At 40.3% G+C, this 23,284-nt stretch overlaps 1 protein-coding gene across 1 annotated transcript; it reads left to right on the top strand.

The window, feature by feature from the left end:
* LOC102025544 (nuclear envelope pore membrane protein POM 121-like) lies at positions 1-21,258 on the top strand (the record flags this gene model as incomplete). The annotated part of the gene is given in 2 exon segments (XM_005375997.2): positions 1-1,158; positions 21,052-21,258. Coding segments are annotated over 2 exon segments (1,187 nt in total), but the record flags the coding sequence as incomplete, so codon positions are not given.
* Positions 21,259-23,284: the final 2,026 nt, after the last annotated feature.

The raw sequence follows: 23,284 nt of genomic DNA, 5'->3' as shown, positions 1-23,284 counted from the left end.
CGGGCGCGCTGGAGAAGCCGCAGGCCCTCGCCCCGCCGCGCCCCGCCGGCGGCTTTTCCTCCGCTCTGCCGACGCGCTCGCGGGCCCTGTCCCTGAGCCCGGCTCGAAAGCTGCCCTGCGAGCATCCCGTGGCTTCCCCCGGGCGTCGTCGGCGCCGACGGCGGCTCATCGTCGTCCATAGGCAGCGAAGTCCGGTCCGCAAGGCTCGGTGTTTGCTTCTGGGGGTCTTTCCCCGCGCGTCCTCCAGGAAGAGGACGACGCCAGCGCTGCCATTTTCCAGCGCCAGGATGCCCTGCCCTTCGGCCATCCTGAGCTTGGCATCTGCTAGGGGCAGACTCACACTCTGTTTGGCTCTGGAGCCGTCAGTCTTGACTCAGTGCACTTCACGGACTGGCCTCTTCTCAGTCCCCAAAGCGAAGCAGTTCCGCCTGAGAGCCCTTGAAGACAGTAGTCCAGATAGAGCCAAGGAAGAGAAAGACCTGGCCTCCCTGGGCGACAGTGGGAAGGGGTTTACAATTCAGGGAAAGGGGAACGCTGTTCCCGAAAGGCGGGAGGACCCGAGAAGGCGTTCTGACGGCAATGAGAGCAGCCAGTCTGCATTTAGGCGCCTGGTGGTCAACGGAGTGCTCTCTTCCTTCCTGCCCAGGCCTGGGCCTCTCAAGAGGGATTTCTGTTACCAGAGCTCAGTGCGTAGTCTGATGACAAAATCTCAGAGCTGCTTCCTGAGCTCATGCAGCAAGCGCAATGCCATCACCAGTTCCTACAGTTCCACCCAGGGTTTCCCACTGCAGCCCAGGAGAAATGGTACAGGCCCTGCTGGGCGCCCCTCCCCAGGCTCATCTCACTTTCTGGTGCCTGCAAAGAAAGCCACTGAGGAAGTCCATCAGGCTAGCACTTCTGCCTCAGTGGTACCACAAAGGAAAAGCCAGCATGAAAAGGTCACAGATGCTCAATCAAGCCACCAACAAAACCTGAAGGGTTGCTCGAACCCATCTGATCTTTCAAGGCCCCCCAAACGAAAGATTCTTCTGCTGTCCTGTAGAAGAAAGGACCCAGTGATCCTGCCTCCACCTCCTCAGCTCGCCTATCAGGTGACAGCTGAAGAGATTGACTTAGAGAAGAGAGCTGCCATCCAGTGGATCAATAAGGTCTTGAAGGGTAAGACCCAGGACCAGTGTAGACTGCAGTGCCATTCAGCCTTCCTCTTATTCTTGCCTGGCTACCGCAGTCACACAGAGCTGTCTACTAGCTCTTCCTCCTGTTCCAGAGCTCATTTGCATCCAGAGATCTTCTGGAAGATGCAGAAGCCCAGGCCTGGTGGCCTTCTCACAACCCCCTGGCACAACTGCCTAAGTGGGCTGCTTGAGTGGTTCCTCCTGAAGCTTGCCTTACTTGGTCTGGTGAAGAAATAGGGTACTTTTCTTGGCCTACCAGGGGTCTGTTCCCCAGTATTTTGCTGCTTGGTCCTTGCTGATTATTGAGATGCACACAGCAGGAGATGATCATGAGTCTAGCTTTGCTCTTGAGGGAGCCCACGAGATCCACCCACCCCAAGGGAGCTCCTGTGGACCCTCCAAGTTGGTGTCCCAGAGAGACAATGGTTCATTTTCATCCTCTTTTCTGCCAGATATACCCCAAAGGTTGGGCTACTTGTGGCTATTAGGCTGATTGGCCCCAATGGTTAGGATCCTTGCAAAAGAAAGTGTATTACTTTTATTGATTTGCATATGTTGAACCATTCCTGCATCCCTGGGATGAATCCTACTTGGTCACGGCATATACACTTCTTGATTTGCTACTCTGTTTGCAAGTTTCTTCTTGAGGATTTTTGGATCTCTGTTAGGGAGATTGACCTGTACATCTCTTTTTTGGTTGGGTCCTTCTCTGGTTTGGGCATCAGGAATGACTTTGGGTGTGTTGTTTCCCTTTCAATTTCATTTAAGAGTTTGATGAGTAGTAGGATTAGATCTTCTCTAACTTCTTTGTAGAATTCAGCAATTAATCCATCAGGACCTGGGCTTTTCTTTGTCGATAAGGTTTTAATTACATTTTCTGTTTCATCGACTGTTGTGGGGTTATTTAGAATTTTTATATCTTCTTGATTCAACATTGGTAATTCATATGTATCTAGGAATTTGTCCATTTCATCTGTGTTTTCTATCTTAGTGTAAATGTTCTCAAATCAGGTATTGATCTTATTTCCACAGGTCTGTTTTTATTTCACCCTTTTCATTCCTAATTGCATGAATTTGAGCCTTTTCTTCTCTCTTTTTGATAAGGTTAGCTAATGGTTTGTCAATTTTATTTAATCTTTCAAAGAAGCAATTTTTCATTTATTTTTGTAATGCTTTCTTAGTAATGTAATGTTTTCTTGGTATTTTTGTAATTTTTCAATTGCATTAATTTCTATTCTTATTTTTATAATACCCCCCTTCTATGAGCTTTGGCTTGATTTGCTTTTTTTCCAGAAGTTTGAGGTTCAATGTTATGTTGTTTATTTGAGCTCATTTTACTTTCCTGATGTAAGAATTATACACTATAAATTTCCATCATAGTGCTTTCACTGTGTCCCATATGTTTTGGTATGTTGTATTACCATTATCATTTAATTATAGAAAGTGTCTAATTTCTTCTTTAATTTCATCTGTGACTCACTTGTCGTTCAGTATGGTGTTATTTGATTTCATGTGTTTATGGAGTTTTTAAGGTTTCTTTTGCCATTGATTTCTAATTTCATTGCACTACGGTCCAATAATATGTGTGGGATAATTTCAATTCCTCTGCAATTACTTAAGCATGTTCTATGGGCTAATAAGTCGTATTTTGGCGCCCATACCATGTGCCTTTGAGAGGACTATGTGTTCTGATGTTGTGAGATTCAACATTCTGTAGACTTCTATTAAGTTCATTTGTTCACAGATTTGGTTCTGTTTTGATATTTTGTTGATTTTTTTGTCTAGCTGATGTATCTATTTGTGACAGTAGGGTAGTAATGTCCCTTTTTACAATTGTGTTACTGCTTATTTAATATTTCATGTCTATTAATATTTATTTTATATAGGTGGGTGCCCTTATATTTGGTGTACATATATTTATGATTTTTTTCTCTTAACAAGTATGTAGTGGCCTTCTTTATCTCTTTTGATCAGTGTTGGCTTGAAGTGCACATGGTCTTCAAAAAGAATAGCTGCCCCTGCTTTTTTCTGGGTTCCTGTTGAATGGGGTATTGTTTTCTATCCTTTGACTTTCAGTCTATGAATTTCTTTGAGTTAAATGAGTTTCTTGTATGTAGCATATTGTTAGATCTTGTTTCTTGATCCATTCTGCCAGGATATTTATTTTGATTGGTGACTGAGACTATTTACATTGATGATTATAGAAGATATGTATTGGCATGTCTTTGTCATATAATCTTCCTGTTGATGATTCCCTGTCTTTCCCCTCTGTTTAATTGCTTCTCCTGCTTGGTGGCTTCTTTTCATTGGTACTGTAGGAATTGTGGGCTTTGTTCTCTCTTTCCTAGAATATCTTTCAGAACTCTTTGTAGAGCTGGGTTGGTGGTCATGAATTTCTTCAGCTGTTCTTTGTCATGGAAGTATTTTATTTATCCATTAATTCTGAGAGATAATTTTGTGCGACGTATCAATCTGGGTTGAAGTTGTTTTCTTTCAGAGCTTGAGATACTTTGCTCTAAGTTTTCCTTGACTAAAGAGTTCATGTTGAGAAGTCTACTCATTCTGATGGGCTTTTCTTTATAGGTGATTTATTTCTTTTTTATAAAAGTTTTAAATATTTTCTATATTTTTTCTTCTTGTGCCAAATTTTTGTATCTTGATTATTATATTCCTCAGTGTTGATATATGTTGGTCATGAGTAATTAGAGTTCTTTATGCCTCACTTTTTTGTATGTCAAATTCTTTTTCTTTACTTGGGAAATTTTCTACTATTACTTCTCTGAATAGGTTTTTTATGATATTTGCGCTGACTCCTGCATTTTTATTGACCCCAACCAGTCTTACATTGTTCTTCTTTGCATTGACTTGCACTTGTTGGATTATTTTTTTCATGGCCCCTTGCTATTTTAAAAGATCTTTCTTTTTGTGATCTTCACTTTCTTTCATTCATTATTTTTGGTCTTTCTGAGACGGGGTCTCACTATGCAGTTGAGCCTAGTCTTGAGCTCACTTTGTAGCCAAGGCTGGTCTCCAATTTGCAACAATCCTCCTGCCTCAGGCTCCCAAGTTCTGGGATTACAAGCGTGCACTGCCATGCCCGGTTTTCATTCAGTTTTGCCAATTTTCAATGGAATTTTTAATTTCCTGGATATCTATTTCAATTTGCTTCATGAATTGCACTTCTTTTCTATGTTAGGCATTCATGGTTTTCATTATTTTTCTATGCTCCTCTATTTAAAAATCTATGTCTACTCTAGATCTGTCTACTCTAGATTTGCTGAGCAAGTCCTTCATTATGATCTTAATCTCTTTTTCATGTGTGAGATTATTTCTGTTTTGATATCCTCTCTAGCCCTATATAGAGTATTTTTAAATTTCTTCTACTGTCATTCCAGTAAATTCAGGTGGATGGCTTCTGATTTCCTTTATGTCACTGTCCCCTGGATTTATCTTGGGTGGGTGGAAGTCTGGAATTGCCTTTTGTTTCTGCATCTTGTCAATTTCTATTTTTAAAATTTTGATTTGTTTTTTTTTTGTGTGTTGTTGTTTGTATTTTCTTATGTTAGGTAGCTTTTTCACTGGTATCAAAGCTTCCTTAGGTAATGTATATTCCTCCAAGATGCGTTTTAGGTATAGCTGGCTGTTGGTCCTTGTGTCTGTACTAAGGTACTATCTTCCCACTTTATTTGGGATGAGGAGTTGCTATCTATTTGGCTCAGTACCCAGTGTTTTGGTACTGGGCTATGAGTGTGATTATACCATCAGATCATCACAGTGTTATCATACAAGGGCAAATAATTGATTACAACAACTATGACATCCTGGCTAAAGTAGTACAATTAGTAATAGCAATATCATCAAGCACAGCCTAGAAACTGATAATCTGTGGTAACTGCTAATTTGGAATCTCTAGTTGTAGAATAATATCCAATTTAAAAACAAACAAACAAACAAAAAAAACCAGCAGCCTCTCTAAAAAAAACTGTTTTTAATGAAAAGCATGAGCAAGCAGATGAGGATGTACTCTTTCAATATGTAAATAATAGCTCCACAGTAGTGGCAGCTAACAAGTTCTAAGCTGTAGAGTCTGAAATAAGAACCTTTTAATGATATTACCTACACTTCTCTGCAAGAAAACCTGTCTTCTGTCTGTCATTGCCCCCTTTGCTTCTACAATTACTAAAGAAGGCTTACTTAGCCAAAAGAGTTTCCTTATTCTGTGTTCTGATTATACTGTTTCCCTTAATGGGCCATGAAGTAGAGGAATTGTGAGAAAAAAAAATGTTTTAAGGTCAAATCTCTTTTCACACTAATCCCTCACTTAACTGGCCTAGACCCTCCCTGGGAGTGGGGACAGTCAATCCTCCAGTGCCATGAGTCAGGCATATTGGCCACTTGACACATAAAGCAGGGCCAGGTGGTGGCTTGGTAAAGTTGTATGCCCAGTGTCCAATCTTCTTGCATTTGCATTTAAAGCAGGAACACTTTAAAAATTGTCTTTGGTTTTTCCCTTAGGTGACTTGGATATGTTTAATGCATTGCCAATCATGACAGCTATAATTTTGTCCTTTTTTCCTCAGCCTTCTCCTTTTATCTTCTTCTATATCCTAATTGTTGAACACAGGGAAGGCTATTTTCTGCGATTGGGTCATATGGGTCTAATGGTCTTCCTGAGTATTTACTACCTGAGGGTTAGAAGAGGAGGTTGAGGGTGCCACCAGTGTGGCTGCTTTCATTAAACAGGTGGGTACAACCCGTATCTTCCTAAGAGATAGGTGGCCATCTGAGGACAGGGCCATCAATAATATCAACTTCCTCTTCCTCAGGGGTCTTTCTAATTAGCATACTTTCTGGGGTTCTCCAGAGATAGACACAAAAGCTTGAAAGAAGGGACTTCAGTTTCTATTCTTTTTTGCATAAACATTCTAACTGCAAAATAGTATTGTAATTTAAACTGCCACCCTTTACTTGTCTCTCACCATTCCCTAGTTCATACCAGACCCAAAGCATATTGCAATGATAGATATAAGTTGTTCTTTTTTTCAGAATAGATGGGTCAACTCTTTCACACTGTTGAAGGATGTGGCCTAATGGTGAGGTCACTGGGATCTACAGCATGTGTTTTGGGATATGTATTATAGAGGGAAAAAACTAGGTCCGAGGTCCTTCATAGAGCATCCCCTAAGGAAGGAGGGAAATCTGTAAATTCACGAAGCACCCTTGTGATATTCAATCAAGTACTTACTAGATAGATGTCTCTGCTTGAAGTTCTGGTAGTGTCATCTGTGCCTTCCTTGAAGAGTGGAGCACCCAGTGGCTCCCTCAACCTTGGGACTGTCCGTAATGTGGCCCACTAACTCTTTAGGGAGGAAAGTGGAAGTCCCTGGGGATCCCTTAGTCTCTTGAGAAATAGGAGATCAGGAGGAACCCTCCCATGGCTCCCCTGGCCACATGTGTAACACTCATCCTATCAATTTAAGGCAGTAGAGGTGGGAATCTAAAATAATTATCTGAATTTTGAAACAAGTGGGGGATATAACCTCAGTCCCAAGGTTCTCTGAAAGCTAAGGCTTTGGCTTTTCTCTTATAAGTTGAGAAAGCTGAGAAGCTGCATGATTGACTCAGCAGTTTTCATGCTCCAAAACCACAATCCATGTCCATTCACAGGATTCAAAAATAATATACCAACATTTTCTTTAAACCTCTTCTTCATACCTTCAAATTACCAGAAATCAACAAATACAGTGACCACAAGAATCTTCAGCAACTTGTTACAATACTGTTATTTTATTTATATGGGCCTTCAGATTTTTTCCCACACTCTGCAAAACTGAGACAACCTCGGTATCTTGGCACCCTGGTGTTCAGACCTCCCCGTATCTGTTATTGTCTCCTATGTGCCTAGCCATTCTTTGCATTGGATTTGTGAACAAAGTTTTTTTTGTTTTCAAAGAGAAAAAATAATGAAATAATAACAATTAAGAGAAAAATAATACAAAAACAGTAAAAATGATACAGGGTTTCAAAACAAGATGATAGAAATTAACAATGGTTGTTATATTACATATTGTTACCTTCAACAAAGTTGCTCAGATTACCAGATGTAAGAATGCAAGATTGATCAATTAAAGACATAACAAGTAATAAAAGACATTAGAAGTGATACAGAGCTTCATTAAACAAGATGGCAGGAATTCAGCAATCGTTGTTATATTGCATATGAATAAACTATTTTTGAACACTTGTTCCAAGGTTATTTGTTAAGAACATGAGAGAATCTTTTCCTGCTTTAACACACTAACTGACTGAAAGAACATGATCTTCTGGAGCCATTCCTGTCATCACTGGAATTAGACACCGAAGAGAGAGGCCTAAAGTCTCTTTGGGAAATGAATAGGCTGGTAGAGAGGCAAGAAGAGTAGCTTTGCAGTCCTTCAAGACCCTAGCCTTGTTCCCAGTTCACTCTGGTCCTTCTTCAAAGGATGCAGTGACAAACTATAAAAAACTACATGGGAAGTGTTCATTTGAATTTTCACAGGACTAAGACTCTACTCTTGTGAATCTCTAGAAGACTTAAGACTTCTCTTCAAAAAGCAAGACTACAGTTCTGCTGAGTCTGTACTCAAGTAGAGTCACTAATGACCCCTAATCCATCACAGTTTAGAGAGGTGCTGGTAGTCTAACATACCCTTGCCTCCCAAGACTCCTGACAGGTTCACGTCATCCTAAAGTAGTTAGAGACTGCATAATTCACAGTAGGTAGGGCGTATGGTCCCCTTCAGCAGGAAGTAGCTAAATGAGAATAGATCTCTGCACTCTTTCAGCAACCCATAAAGAATTATGAGGATTTATATCTCTCAGGGAGAAACAAAGCAGATTAGCACATGGCAAAGTGGTTGGAGAACTTGGAGACTGTCAATCATGGAGACTTGTTAACATGTAGATTCAGGAAGCTTGAAGAGCATCTTCTGAGCCCTGCATCTAATACCGATCAGGAAATGTGGTCTTCGGTTCTTCTGGCAAGGAATTTTCACAAGATCAAGCTGAGCCCCACACCTGACACTAATCATTTGAAGTGAAGTGGGCAATTGATGGATGGCTTAGATCTGATGTCAGAAGGAAGATATAAAAGATGGTGGCTATTAAGCTTCTGGCTACTGTGAGCCTTTTCACTAGCCCACTTTGCCGCATTCTGAGGGTGTACTTCTTTTCCTGCTGTAACTTGCCTACACTCACTCTGAAGAGCTCTTTTTCTTCTTGAGCACTTATTTTGTGCTTCTTTTCTTCTTATTTTGCCCCAAATAGACGTTAAACTTTCACATTCATCAATTGCTCCATGCAACTCTTTGAACAGGACAGTAAGAGCCTGGAAAAGATAATACCCAATAACATCATTTCCATCTTCCTGTCTCTGACTCTATCTCTATCATTCTCACTTTTGCTATCATTTTGGTCAGTATGGAAAAAGCTTTGTTAATTGTGTTAATCTTTTTAAAGAGCTTGGTGTCGCATGCCTGGGTGGCTGGGGCAGGAGAATCGTAAGTTTCAGACTCACCCACGCAACTTAGTGACTTAGTAAGACCCTCTCTCAAAATAAAAATAAAATGGGTTGGGGGTGATGTAGGTCCGAGTAAAGGCCCTGTGTTCAATATCTCCAGTACAAAAAAATCATTTAGGTTTTGATTTTTATTATTTCATTCTGTGTTTCTTTGGGGCTTACTTTGCTCTTTTACTAGTTTCTTAATTAGGCTATGAATTTGAGATGTTTTTCTTTCATAACGCTAATGTTGGAATCTATAGATTCCTCTGTAGGCACTGTTTTATTGACATACACATCATTTGTAGTCTGAACTGTCTCTTACAGTCTGCTTATAATTGGATTCTGCCTTTGAAAACATTCAATATAGTATACTTTTTCACTGTGCTTTTTAGTAGGTACACAGTTAATGTAGTTGTTGATGTGATTGACTATTTTTTATCATTTTGCTAATTATTTTCTATTTGTCTCATATATTTTTCTTCTTTTGCTCCTCTCTTCCTCCTGCACTATCTTTGTGCTACTGGGGATTATGTGCTTTCAAACTACCTTGGGTACTGTGGCTCACTGGCTTGGTTGAGGAAAGAAAGCAGTAAAGAAGACTTCCTGATCATTAAGCTTCACTATTAGTTCAAATATGGGGAGCATATTAGATTTCCATGCTTGCTGTTGTAGCCCTGGATACTTGGGTTTTTTTTTAATTTTTATTTTTTTGGTACCGGGAGTTGAACTCATGACCTCATGCTTGCCAGGCAGGTGCTTGTGCCACTGAGCTATATCCTTGGCACTGGCGTCTTGTTTTTTCAGTTTTTGTTTTTTTTTTTCCGGTACCAGAATCGAACTCACAACCTTGCACTTACCAAGCAGGGGCTGTGCCGCTGAGCTAAATCCCTAGCCCCTGGAATCTTGTTTTTTGAAGAGAAATCACAGGTCTTCCAGGGGTTCACAGGAGTATCATTCTCCTTTTGGGTAATTTTGTTCTTCAGACAGTTCAGATGGGACTGGCTTTATTCTAGAAAGATAAATGTAATTATCTACCTCTGCTACCTTTACTGCAATGGGTGTGGCAAGGACCATGAAGAAGAGGCTCTTTCATTTTGGTTTTAATTGGTCAGTGGGTGTCCCCTCTCTCCAAGTTTTTAGGAACACTTGGCCTCCAGGACAGAGAGTAGGTGGTTCCCCTGGGCCAAGAGCTGGCAGGACTTTGTTCCTACACATTTGGATAGCCTGTTGTACTTGCCCCAGGTTAATGAGATATTGTAATAACCTCATGTTCTCTGGGTCTACTGTCACATCAGAGGATAGGAATGGCCTCCCATATGAACCCGCATGGGCACTATTGGCAGCAATTGGAACTGGGACTCAGATATCTCTTGGCAAAGTATTGTGAGAGTTTGCTTTAGGGTCTGTTTGGCCTGCTCTACCTTTCCAGAAGATTGGTGCTGCCAGGAGGAATGGAGGTGATACTTTATCTCTTTGCCACCATCTGAGTTGTTTGGGAGGTAAAAGAAAGTCCATTGTCACTTTGGAGGGACTGAGGTTGTCCAAATCTGAGAATGATTTCTTTAAGAAGTACATTGATTACCTCCATAGCCTTTTCTGAATGGGTAGGATAGGCGTCAATCCAGTGTATAAAGGTGTTTATTAGGACCAACATCTGTTTAAATCCTCTGCATGGTGGCATAAGGGTAGTCTACTTGTCAGTCCTCCACAGTATATGTCCCTCTCCTCTGTGCAGGTCCTAGTAAAGAGAGTGGCTTGGGCTTCCCTGGGTTATTATATGCACAGAGTAGACAAGATTTGCAGACCAGTTTGGTGGTAACCACTAGTCCTAGTCCTGTGGAAACTCAAGTGGCCACTTCCAGTGTAGCATCTCTTCCCATAAGGAAGGAGTCATGATGTATTTTTGTAGCCTTTCACTGTGTTCCTTGAGGAGGGACCAGTTTGTTTTCTAAATACCACCAGAGTCCCTTTTTAAATCCCCCTTGTCCTGAGGCCCATTTATTTTCCTGGGGAATATAGACTGGTTTTAATAGTTCCTCAGGAACTTGGAATAAGGTTAGAGTCTTAAGGGCAGTAAGGCTGCAATTTTTGCTTCCTTATGAGCGATTTGACTTTCCGAGGAGACTGCAGACATGTATCTTTGGTGCCCTTTACAGTGCATGACTGCAATCTTCTTGGGAAGATGGACTGCCTGTAGGAGTTGTAGAATATCCTGCCTGAACTTGAGAGATGATTGGTTATTTCCTTCCAGATTGCTGCACAGCTATGTAGTACAGAAAGCCATCTTTGGAGTTTGTGTAGATATTTAACTTCTGCCTTCTTCTAACATCAATGCCCACTTAAGAGCTATTATTCTGCCTTTTGAGCAGAGGTTCCTGGAGGAAGAGGTTAAGCTTCAGTGAACTGGTAGATGCATAACCTGCCTTTTGATGTCCTTCTTGGACAAAGCTACTTCTATCAGTGAGCCACAACTCTTTAGGGTCTCAGAGGGGCAGGTCATTATTATCCTGCCTACTTGTGTAGGTCTGGGAGGTAACTTGTTCACAACAGTCACTGACTTCTGGGCCTGTGGGCATCAAAGAGGCAGGGTTAATAGTAGTGCAAGTTTTTATAATAACCTCAGGGTGTCTAAGAGTATGGCATGATACTTAGTGAGCTGTTCCCCTGTTAACCACAAGTAACTTTTTTTCTCCAGAATAACTCTGACCTGATGGGGAGTTAGGACTTCCAGTCTCTATCCCAAAATTAACTTTGCAGCTTCCTCTGTTAGTACAGCTGTAGCTGTTTCTGTGTTTAGGCAGGGTGACCATCCAGCAGCCACTCCATCTAACTTTTTTGAAAAGTATGCCACTGGGCAGTTTATGTCCTAGTCTTTGGGTCAAGACCCCCAAAGTGATTCCTTTTTCTTTCCCGATACATAGAGAAAGAAAGCTTTCCTTAAGTGAAGTATTCCCAGTGCTGGAGCCTAGGTAAAGGCAAGCTTTATTTCCCTACAGGCATTGTCAGTCACTTTTGTTCATTTGAGGGGCACAGACTCAAGGCTCATATAGAGGCTTTCCTTTTAGTCCAAAATTAGGTAGCCAGATCCTACAAAAGCTGCCCATCCCCAGGAAAGAGTGAAGCTGTTGTTTGGTGGCAAGAGACCCAAGAATCCAGATAACCTGAATCCAGTCCCCTAGTCAGCTGTCATTCCCCAGGTGCAAGAGTATATCCCAGATATTGAAATTTTTGGAGGGATATCTGATCCTTTTCTTTGGAGAATTTCTATCCCTTGTTAACTATAAAACTGAGAGTCTATACAGTGTAACAGTTAGATAATTTCTGAGTTGGGTTACAAACTAAAATATCATCTACATATTGTAGGATGGCTACCTATTTAGGCTTTAAATTCCTCAAATCTTTCTCTAGTGTGTGAGCAAAAGGTGAGGATTGTCTCTTAACCCTTGGGGGAGAAGTGTCTAATATATTGCTGCTTTTCTCTTAAAATAAGATTTTCCTATTCAAAGGCAAATAAAAGTTTGGAGTCTGGATGTAGGGGGATGGAGAAAAATGCATCTTTTAAATCAAAGACTGAACCAATCAGTATCTGCTGGAACTTGGGAGAGAATTGTATATGGATCTGCAGTAGAGGATAGATTAGAATGACAGCCTCATTAAGAGGTAGGGGTCTTGTGCTATCTGATATTCTCTGGCAGGCTTTACTACAGGGAGAAGGGGAGTATTGCAAGGGGACTCATAAAGCTTCAGAAAGTCATATTTGAGAAACTTTTCTAGGAGAGGCTGGAGGACTTTACATGCCTCTTCCCTTTTTTCAGTTTATTTTTTATTTTTACTTTTTATTTTATTGGTTCATTTTAGATATACATAATGTTAACATTATCATAGGAAGTTTGCATCTGTACATGATATATCTTGTTCTTTTTTCCCCAGTCCCCTCCCCTACCTTCAAGCTCCCTTCCCCTCTTTATCACATGCCTCTTCCTTGACTGGATATTACTTTCCATTGGGAAATCAGTTGGGGTTTTAGTCTTATAACTACTAGAATAGCAGAATTTTCCCTACCAGGTATTCCATTATACCGTGCAACAAGATCCACTTGTTGGTTAATTCGGTCAGGGAGATCTGCTGTAGTCTCCAAAAGTAAAATCTGTTTTAGCCTTAGCCAGAATCTAAGAATTCTGCCCAATTTTCTAGTAAATCAGTTTCTAGCAAAGGAGTAGAACACTGCAGGATATGGTTAAACATCTGGCCTTTGAAGAGACATATCAGAGGAAGAATAAAGAATCTCTGACTAGGGGTCCCTTTGACCTCAAGCATGGCTATGGACCCAGAGGAGAGTTTTCCAGAGAAGGAAATAAAAACAGAATACAATCGATTAAACTGGCTCACCCATGACATATCAGATTACTCAAGGTTCTTTGGAGGCAATGGTGATATCTGTGGACAGGGGGCATTGCAGGTTCCCCTGGAGCTTTTCAGTCATAAGAGCAGGAAATGAGCATTCTGGTTGGCCTAGCCCCTCTCTGGGAGTGGGGGCAGTCAGTCTTCCAGTACCCAAGTCAGGCACAGTAGGTAGCTCACATTTAGAACAGAGGCTGTCATAGTTTAGACTTTTTAATGCACCTTTTCATTCCTGTGGTAAGAGCAGCTAGCATATTGGACATCACTTCTAGTCTGTGAGTAGTATTTTAGTCCAAGATTGGTCCTGTTGAAAGGAGAATAGCTGTTCCATGGTGCTTTCCTTTTTCTTTTGAAGCATATTGCTCATCTGCATAGTTCCTAACCTTTTGTAGATTCTTTATATTTCATCTGTGGTACAGCAAGTGCCCAAGATGAATGGGACACCTTGCCATGATAAATAAAAAGCAAAGATCAAAGTTTGAAACCCATCTGCAAACTTACTAGGGTCCTCTGACAGTTGGCCTAATTGTTCTTTGCACGGCTGGACATCAGTACCTGAAAAAGGGATCTGCATTTGAGTATTCCCTCTTACGGGCAGGATAAATTGTGAATTAGACCCATAAGAAGCACTACTCTGGGTATGACCTTTGGGGCTTAAAACTGAGAAGCATGACAAGGGGGCTGAGGAACACTGTGTTCCTTTAGGGCACTAGGCTCTAATAGAGTTCCTGAGTCACTTGGAGGGGATGGAGTTGATTTATTGGCCTTCAGGCTATACAGAGGAGGTCAAGGAGACATCCCAGACCCCTTAAGCAGGTTGGAGAGTCCCACATTCCTCTGAGAGACAAGTGTGGGCCTCAGGATGGGGTCATCCAGAATATCTTTCTCCTCCTCAGGAGGCACTCTAAACACTGTAGTTCTGGAGATTCCCTTTGATAGATGTCACAAAGCACTGAATATAAGGCATTTCATTCTACCTTGTATGTTTTAAGCAGAAACACCATGGAGAATATAAAGTACCATCCTATACCAGTTTCTTGACACCTCCCCATTCATACTTAACCCAAATCATATCAAACTTTTCCCACTCATTAAGAATATGGCTTTGTGTTGGGGCTGGGGATTTAGCTCAGCGGCAAAAGCGCCTGCCTGGCATGCGCAAGGTCGTGAGTTCGGTTCCCGGTACCGGAGAAAAACCAAAAAAAAAAAAAAAAAAAAAAGAATATGGCTTTGTGGTGAAATTGGTGAAAGCCATGTGGTGGTGAGGGACAAGAGGGTTCCCATTGACTTGAGGGCTATAGAGAAAAGGAGACAACTTGTCTTGACTCCTTAAGATGTTTTCCAATGCAGAAGGCAGAGGCCCAAGGGTTTCACAAAGTGCCCCTTGTGAGACCCTAACACAGACTAAACGGACATCTCCGTCCAAGTGATGCTGCCATCATTAAGCACAGAAGAAAGCAGCTTTTGTCTCCATGTCTGGACACATTAACTCATTAAAGAGAAGAGGCTGAAGCTGCTTGTTGATCTTATCTAGTCCTGTAACTCCCATGAAGTAAAAGTAAAACTTCCCCAAGCAAAATTCCTTTCCTCTCCTTTCCTTTCTTTACTTTTTGAGACAGGGTCTTGTTACTACATAATTCTGGCTGGCCTTGAACTCATAGCAATCCTTCTGTGTTGGCCTCTCAAATACTGGGAAGACAAGGGCTCACCACCATGCCTGGCCCAACCAAAGTTCCTTTAGTTGCTTGACTGAGCCTCTTGATGGTCCAACTTGCATTTCAAGATGACTCTATTTGTATTCTGAGCCCCTTGATGGCTGGTATTCAAGTCCTTTGACGACTGTACTTAACCAGAATGGAGCCAATTGGAAAAACTGTCTTTTGCGTTTACTCTAATAGTAAAAAACAAAACAACACTAAACAACCCCCCAAGCCAATTAAGAATGGGGATGGCTCTGCTTTTGTATATTCATGGTCACTTTAATTAACTTTTAAATGGTGTCTATTTGTTCTGCTCAGATTTCAAGGGTAGGGTTTTAAATTTTCTGCACTTAAGGAAGAACACTGTAGGCCCAGGTAGGATTTACAACAGGGAGGAAGCAAGTATCCTAAAGCCAGCTGAATAGGCCCTCTTCACCATTGCCCTCCCCTGGCAAAAAGCCTTGGGCTTTTCCTTTTTTATTTTATTTTATTTTTTTGTCTCAAGTTAAAAGCTTTTATTGGTGTGTGTTTGCTATTCATAAAAATTACTTTCATCTTGTAGCATACATAGATACAGATATAGATATAGTAGTTTTATGTATTTTATTGCAGCTTTCTAGTATAACTTAAAATTGATGATTTTAATGCCTTTGCTTTGCTTTGCTTTGTTGCTCAGGATTACTTTGCTGTTTCTGGATGTCTTCTGGTTCTATGTTGTTATGGTTTGGGTCTGGATATCCTCCCAAAGCCTCATACAGTCATGGGGTGGGCTTCTAGAGTTTTTGATTGATTCATGGGTGTGAGAGCTACATTCACCCTGGGGCAGGTAGTTTGCATACAATGCAAGGAAGGGAAAGAAGCTGCTTGCTGCCACTCCTCCGTTTTGCTCTTGTTTCTTTTGCTGTTTTCTGCCGCCATAAACTGTTGCCCTCTGCGATGTGCCACTCTGCCTTGGAGCCAGCCGAGTATGAACTGAAACCTCCACGAACTGTGAGCTAAATAAACTTTTCTTTCCTTAAGGAAAAGGGCATCAGGTATTTTGTCTCAGCAATGAGAGAAAAGTAACTGAGACATGTATACATTTCAGGATTGTTTTTCCTAGTTCTGTGAAGAACGCTGTCAGATATCTATATCATCTATATCTATCTGTCTATCTATATATATATCACACCTTGATCATTTTACTTCCCTTCCCATCCTATCTTCTCCTTCCCCTTACCCAGATACCCTTTACAACACCACAAAGTCTAACTCTATTTCTGATTATCTATTTTTTATTTTGCTCTTCAAATTGTATTTTGGGTTTCTCATATAAGAGAAACCAGATGATATTTAACTTTCTGTGTTATTTCATTTATTATTGTGTTCCTAAAACCCATCCATTTCCCTACAAATGAGCCAAATTTTTTCTTATTTAGGACTGTAAAGTACTCTACTGTGTGTATACACCCCCTATTCTTTATCCTTGCTAGCATTTTTTTTTTGAGTCCTTGATAATAGTGGTTCTTACTGGACTAAGATAGAATCTCAGTGTTTTGACTTGCATTTCTCTAATGGCCAAAGACAGTTCTGCTGAGAAGTGTCTGCTTGTTTCACTTGCCCTTTCTTTGGGGTGGGGGTGGGGGTACCAGGAATTGAACTTAGGACCTTGTGCGTGCCAGGCAGGCATTGTGCCACTGAGCTATATCCCTGGCCCTTACTTGCTCAGTTTTTGATTGGGTCTTTTAATTTGAGGAGTTCTATCTTAAAATTTTGAGTTCTTTATATATTCTGTATATTAGTCTTCTGTCTGAGGGGTAGCCCACAGAAAATTTTTCCCATCTACAGGTTGTTGCTTTGCTCAGTTTGCTGTTTCCTTTGCTGTACAGAGGTTTTTAATTTGATACAACCCCATTTGTTGGTTCTTGGTATTACTTCTTGTGCAGTTGGGGTTCTGTTTAGGAAGCCCTTGCTTCTACCTACTGTCTTCAGTTTTACCTATTTTTATTTTCCAGCAATTCACTGTTTTTATTTTTATAACTAGGTCTTTGATTCATTTTGGTTTTACTTTAGTATGAGGTGAGAGATATGGGTCTAGTTTCATTCTTCTGTACGCCAATAACCAATTTTCCCAGAACCATAGGTTAGAGAAGCTATCTTTTCTCCAGCTTGTGTTTTTGGTGCCTTGTCAAAGATTAAATGCCCAAAGGTGCCTGTGGTTATTTCTTCACCTCAATTCTATTCCATTGATCAATATGTATGCTTTGCTTTGCCTGTGTCATTTTGCTGTTTTTATTATTGTAGCTTTGTAGCATAACTTGAAATTCATGATTTAATGCCTTTTCCTTTGCTGTTGTTGCTCAGGATTACTTTGATCTTTCTGGATCTCTTCTGGTTCTATGTAAATTTCAGGATTGTTTTTCCTAGTTCTTGAAGAATGCTGTTAGTACTTCAACTGGAATTGCATTAAATATATATTTCATTTTTGGTAATATGGCTAAAATGTTGGTTCTTAAATTGGTCTCTGGTACCAGAACTTTACTCCTGGCTAACTATGCCAAAATGTTGTTCAGTAGCTCCTTCTAAAAGTGGCTTGCCAAATAAATGTTACCAGGTCTTGAGTTTCTCTTCTTTCCTTCTGGAGTTGGATTCCTGGTTCTTCTCATCTTGAACAAAGGAATGAATAAAATGAGCAAAAAACAGTAAAAACAATGAGTGAGGGAGAAACTGGCTCTGCAGAGTGAGCTTGGGCTGAGTAAAAGAGGAAAAACAAGAAAAATTACACCCTAGAGGATGTAGGGTTGGATATCATGAGGAAAGCCATAATAGCTTAATAATTTATTTTAAAATTGACATAAAAATATAAATGACAATTTCTTTTAAAACTAAAACTTGCTATCATATGACTCAGCAGTCACATTCTTCAACATTTATCCCTGAGAAACAGAAACTTCTTTTCATGCAGAAATTGTTCACCAATATTCATAGCAACTTTCCTTGTGATAGCCTCAAACTGTAAGTTACCCCAAAGCTTTTCGATATGCAAGTCATTAAATAACTGATACACCCATAACATGGGATACCATTAAGCAATAACAAAAACTATTGATATAACTAAAATGAATGGATCTCATAGGAATCATTATGAGTGAATGAAAAGCCAATCAAGAAAGTTACATTTCTTTGATTCCACTATAAATCTTATTGAAACAACACCATTACAGAAATGGAGAATTGCTTAGTGGTTGACAGGGGTTAGGAAGAGTAGGGAGAGTAGATGAGTATGACCTTATAGATGGGTTACAAGGAAGCCTTTTGGTGATGGATTAGTACTAATACATTAATGGCAGTGGTAGTTACATTGATCTACATACAGAAAAATTATGTAGAATTACACACACATGAATGCATGTAAAACTAGTGAAATTCAAATAAACTTAGTAGGTTGTACCAATTTTACTAGTTTTTATAGGAAGACTGTTACCCATGACAATCTTTACCAGTTTTATTATTGCTTAAAATTTTTTTTTGCAGTGGGAGTCTCTCTACACTGCCCAGGTTGTCATCAGGTAGCTTAGGCTGATTTCAAACTCATGGTCCTTCTGTCTCAGCCTGCTAAGTGCTAGGATTACATGCATCCATCACTACGCACAGTTTAAGGTTTTTTACAGTTAGTTACCTACAAAAGGAAATGTGAATTTCAGGATTGTTTTTCCTAGTTTTTGAAGAATGCTGTCAGTACAGCATAGGAAGTCCTATGCACCTTTCACCCAAAGTTAATATTGTATATAATTAAAGTATAATATAAGAAATGAAGCTATAATGCAAAGCTTATTCAGATTTCAGCAATTATATGAATTCATTTTGTGTGAATCTCAGTTTTATTCCGTATATAGTTTCATGCAAACACCACTACAATCAAGAAAATAACTGTGCCATCACTGCAAGATTCCCTCTGTTGAGAAAGAGGTATCAGAAGCCATAGCTCCTGAGTTTAAACTACTGGCAGACAGCGGGGAGAAGCAAGGCTTCCGTGCCACTGCAGTGGGCATTTGGGTCTGCTTTTAGGTGACTCAGTTGTGGAGTGAAGATTTGGGCTCATCATAGGTGTCTGTTGGGATTCTTTCTTGTCCCATGGTCAGAGCAAGCTGTGTGTGTGTGTGCGCGCACGCACATCTATGTTTTTTGGTAGTTTAAGTTGCAGGCCTCTCTGTCACTAAGTTCTTGGTATGGGGAAATTCCAGTAAACACAGAGAATTCATCACATGTCATTACTCAAGTCTTGCAGTCCCTAGTCATTCTGACTTATTTTTCCCAGCTTCCAGACTTTTTTATTATCTATCTAATTATCCTCAAGGTATTGAGCTGTATGAGAAAGGGAGGAATAGCAACAAATAAGCCCGCACTATCTTGTTATGGAACTAGAGATTCTGTCATTGATTTCTGGGGAGAGGATTTGCTGAGCTTCTCATCACACTACTTTGGAAGTTCTAGCCAAAGTCAGTTTAATTACATATTTTTCAATAAAAGTGCATTGATTATATAGTTATATCCTCTTTACAGGTTTCTGAACACAGTCCAAATACTCTTGATTATGCCCATGAATTTTTCATTGTTCTTTCAACATTTGCATTTTTAAGAAGGGTAAATCACTATGTCATACATTCCTGTAATCATCTTTATTGTATTCCTAATCTTTTCTTGAGGTTCACTTTTATTCTCATTGAAATAATTCTCCAAGGGTTTTTTTTTTTTAATGAGTCTGTTTGGGAAAGTAAACTCTGAGTCTTTCTATGTCTTCTATGTCTTTCATTAGCCCTCATGTTGAAAGATAGTATGAACAGGTATAAAGTTTCTAGATAGAGGAATAAATCCAGTTACTACCTCGATGTTAGTGCATGGTCGTCTGATGACACTGGAAGTTTTGAGTCATTTGGACAATTCTACTTCTGTGGATAAGATTTTGTGTTCTGGTGTCACAAAGTCAGTTATCTGAATGTCAGCTGTTGTGTATTCTAGGGTGTCTTGGGTAAGTTACTGATCTTTTGTTTTCATCTCATTTTATTTTATTTTTTATTAGTACATATTTGCCATACATAATGATCATATTTATCATAGGGGATTTATACCTGTACATGATGTGTCTTAATTCTTTTTTCCTATTCCCCCCTCCTCCCTTCAACCCTTCTTCCCCCTCTCAATTTGCAAAAACTATGTTTCCATTTCTTTCCTTTAGTTCTTTTTTCTTTAAATCCATTTTCTTTTCTTTCCCTACCCTCTCCCCATCTCTTGTCCCATATGAACATGTTCTTCCTACTTCATGATATCTATCCTAAGTTTTACTCCTTACTTACCCTTTAGGTTTCCCACACAAGGGAAACAATGTGGTATTTAAACTTGTGTGTATGATTTATTTCACTTAACATTATGGTCTCAAGGTGAATCCATTTACCTAAAAAGGACTCCAGTTTATCCTTCTTTACGGAGAAGTAGTACTCTACTGTATATAAATACCACATTATCTTTATCCATTCATTTCTTGATAGGCATATGGGCTATTTTCAAGATGTAGCTAATAAATTCTGCAGCTATAAATATGAGTAAACATATATCATTGTGGTGTGATGCTTTTAACTCTTTGGGGAAGATACCTAGAAGGGTAACAGCTGGTTAAATGGAACCTCTTGTTTTAGTTTTTTGAGCAATCTCCATAAAGTTTTCCGTAGTGGTTGTACCAATTTACACACCCACCAACAATGGGGAAGGGTTCCTTTTCCCCCATAAGTTGACAAGCATTTGTTATTGATCAGTTTCTTGATGATAGCCATTCTCCCTGGAATGAGATGGAATCTCAGTGTTGTTTTAAATTGCATTTGTTGAATGACCAGTATATTTATTTGTTATTTGTAACTCTTCACCTGAGAAGTGTCTATTCATTTCAGACACTCACTTTTGGATTGAGTCTTTAAATTTTGGGGTCTAATTTTTTAAGTTTCTTTATATAGTCTAGATGTTTAGCCCTTTGTCTCAGGAGTAGCTGGTAAAAATGTTTTCCCATTCTGTGGGTTATATCTTCACTTGGTTTCTTTCACTTTGAAAAAACTTTTTAAATTTGAGGATCTTTTGTTTTCTTATCAATGAAATGGGAAAGATCATGAGAAGTAAAGATTACAGAGTAGCTTATAGATATTCTACATGTCACATGCTTTATATTTGTTTCATTTTACACAGTCACTAATATTTTTGTTTTTTACAGATGATAGAGCTAAGACCCCAAGCAATTAAATGACTTCAGAATAGCCACATGAATCATCTGAATAGGAGCTGACCTACAAACCTGGGTGCCTAGCCTATGCTCTGTCCATGTAGTGCAAGATCACATTTCATGTAGGGTCATTTTGATACTTAAATGAGACAATCATCTAAAGTGTTAATAAACTGTAATGTCTGATTTATACTGAAATGTATTGTCCATGTGTTCTCTTGCTGTGCATATGACCCCACTTTGTAGGCTTCAGGTGTGACCCAACCAGCCCCTTAAAATTTTCCCACCTCCTTAAACCATCTTTATTCACTGTCATTTTCCTAGCCACTCACCTTCTCACTTGTATTTCTCCCCTCCTTTGTCAGCTTCATTAAACCCAATGTAGTGTCCTTCTCTAGGGCAATAATAAACACAGGGTAGAGTTTCAATAGCTACAGAACAAAGAAGACAGGAAGGGGTTTGATATCTGAGTGGGAGCTAAATTCTGAAAGATAGGGAGATGTAATCAGAGTGTCTGAGATAAGATGTGCCACCAACACGAGGACAGAGGACCCTGTGAAAACAGTGGCAGAAGAAGGGGGGATCATTCTAGGAGGGATGGGGACAGAGATAAGGGAGAAACCTAGAGTTAGGTATGCAGAAAATGATCCCATTGTACATACTCCCCCATAATCCTCTTCATGGGTATGGAGAAGGCACAGGGGTCCTAGAGCAGGCCATCTTAGCCTAGTGTCACTCTGAAAGGAATAAAATAGTCCTTACTGTTTAGGATTGGAATTTGGCATTTATTTCCTACAGGTGATGCTGGGCTCTGACTGCCAAACTACAGAACCATCAGAGGGAATCTGGAGGGCTGGTGTGGCTAGGACTCCTTCTTCTGCTCCCGGAAGTGGTCAGATAGATACACACAACAGGATGGTCCTCAGCTCAGAGCTCCAGACATGACAGCTGACTCAGGGACACAAGCTTCTACAGTTTGGATTTGAATGTCTCCAAAAGGTCATGTGTTAAATTCTTACTCCACAGGCTGACACTATTGAAAGGTGGTAGAACTTCAAGAGGTGGTCTGTAAGGGAGGCTCTTAGGTCATTGTTGGGTGGGATGATGGACTGTCCAAGGGATTGTGAGACATTGGGCACTTCTTTTTTTCTTCCTTGCCATGAAGTGAGCAGTTTCTTTCCCACATGCTCTCAGCTATTAGTGACCCCTTCCATAGCACAAGGTATTAGGGACCCCTGCAGTGGACCCCAGTGTCTTGCCAGGTGTTATGATACACAGCAAGAGAAAGAAGACAAACAGAATGTGAAGTAATGGAGATCTGGGGTGTCTGGTTGTTCTTGGGGAACAAAAAGCCATGAGGCAGCCAGAACCTTGGTATTTATTGATCACACTCACATTGGGGAAAATGGCAGGTGAATGTACTAGACAAGTGGCTAGGAAGGCAAGGCTTGTAACAGGGAACAAAGCATTCTGGTGAAAAGGGTGTAACAGACAGATTAGGTTATGGTTAATGAGTAACCTGCTGTGTAGCCAATTCTGGGAAGGAGTTTTCTTGTGGAGTCATGCAGGGCTCAGTGGAGATGGTATCTCCTATCTTAGACCCATGATATCTATCTGAGCTCATCTATCTGTGTTCAACAATGGCCACTGGTGACGAACAATGCTAGTCTGACATCAGCCACTTGCTTTTGTAAAGATGTGTACATGGCCTTTGCAAGATTCACTAATTAAGCTGAAAGCCAATTTAGAGAAGTCACCTCTATACAGCCTGTACTGCTTGCAAGTAAGCACAATCACACTTGGGTTTAAGGGAGGACAACATGGTGATCCTCCATACCAGCCACTGTCATTTAGAACCTCCACCAAAGGTCCAAAGCAATGGGAACCTTTTTCTTTATAATTAACCATCTCAGACAGATATCTTCACTAAATTAGTGAAGCTCCAGTTCTAACTTTACACACTCACCACATTCTCCTACATCCAGCCAGAGGGCCAGAGAAAGGCCCAAAAGACACAACTTCTGCTCTTCTCCCTTTTTCTACCTTCTCTTCTACCCAACACTTTCACTCCTAGATACTCTGTACCATCCCATTCCTGAGCAGACTCCTGAGGTCCCAGCCCTCATCCTGGTCCCTCTTCTAAGGCACTCATTTAGTCTCCTAGAGGGAGTGGAACCCTGAATGTGAAAGCTCTTAGGGAGACCATGACACTATCTTGGGTTGG

The sequence above is a fragment of the Chinchilla lanigera genome, unplaced genomic scaffold (genome assembly GCF_000276665.1).
Source record: "Chinchilla lanigera isolate Chin_1 unplaced genomic scaffold, ChiLan1.0 scaffold00007, whole genome shotgun sequence".
Lineage (NCBI taxonomy): Eukaryota > Metazoa > Chordata > Mammalia > Rodentia > Chinchillidae > Chinchilla > Chinchilla lanigera.
Note: the sequence above shows the minus strand (reverse complement) of the source record. Positions and strands in the feature narration are given on the sequence as shown.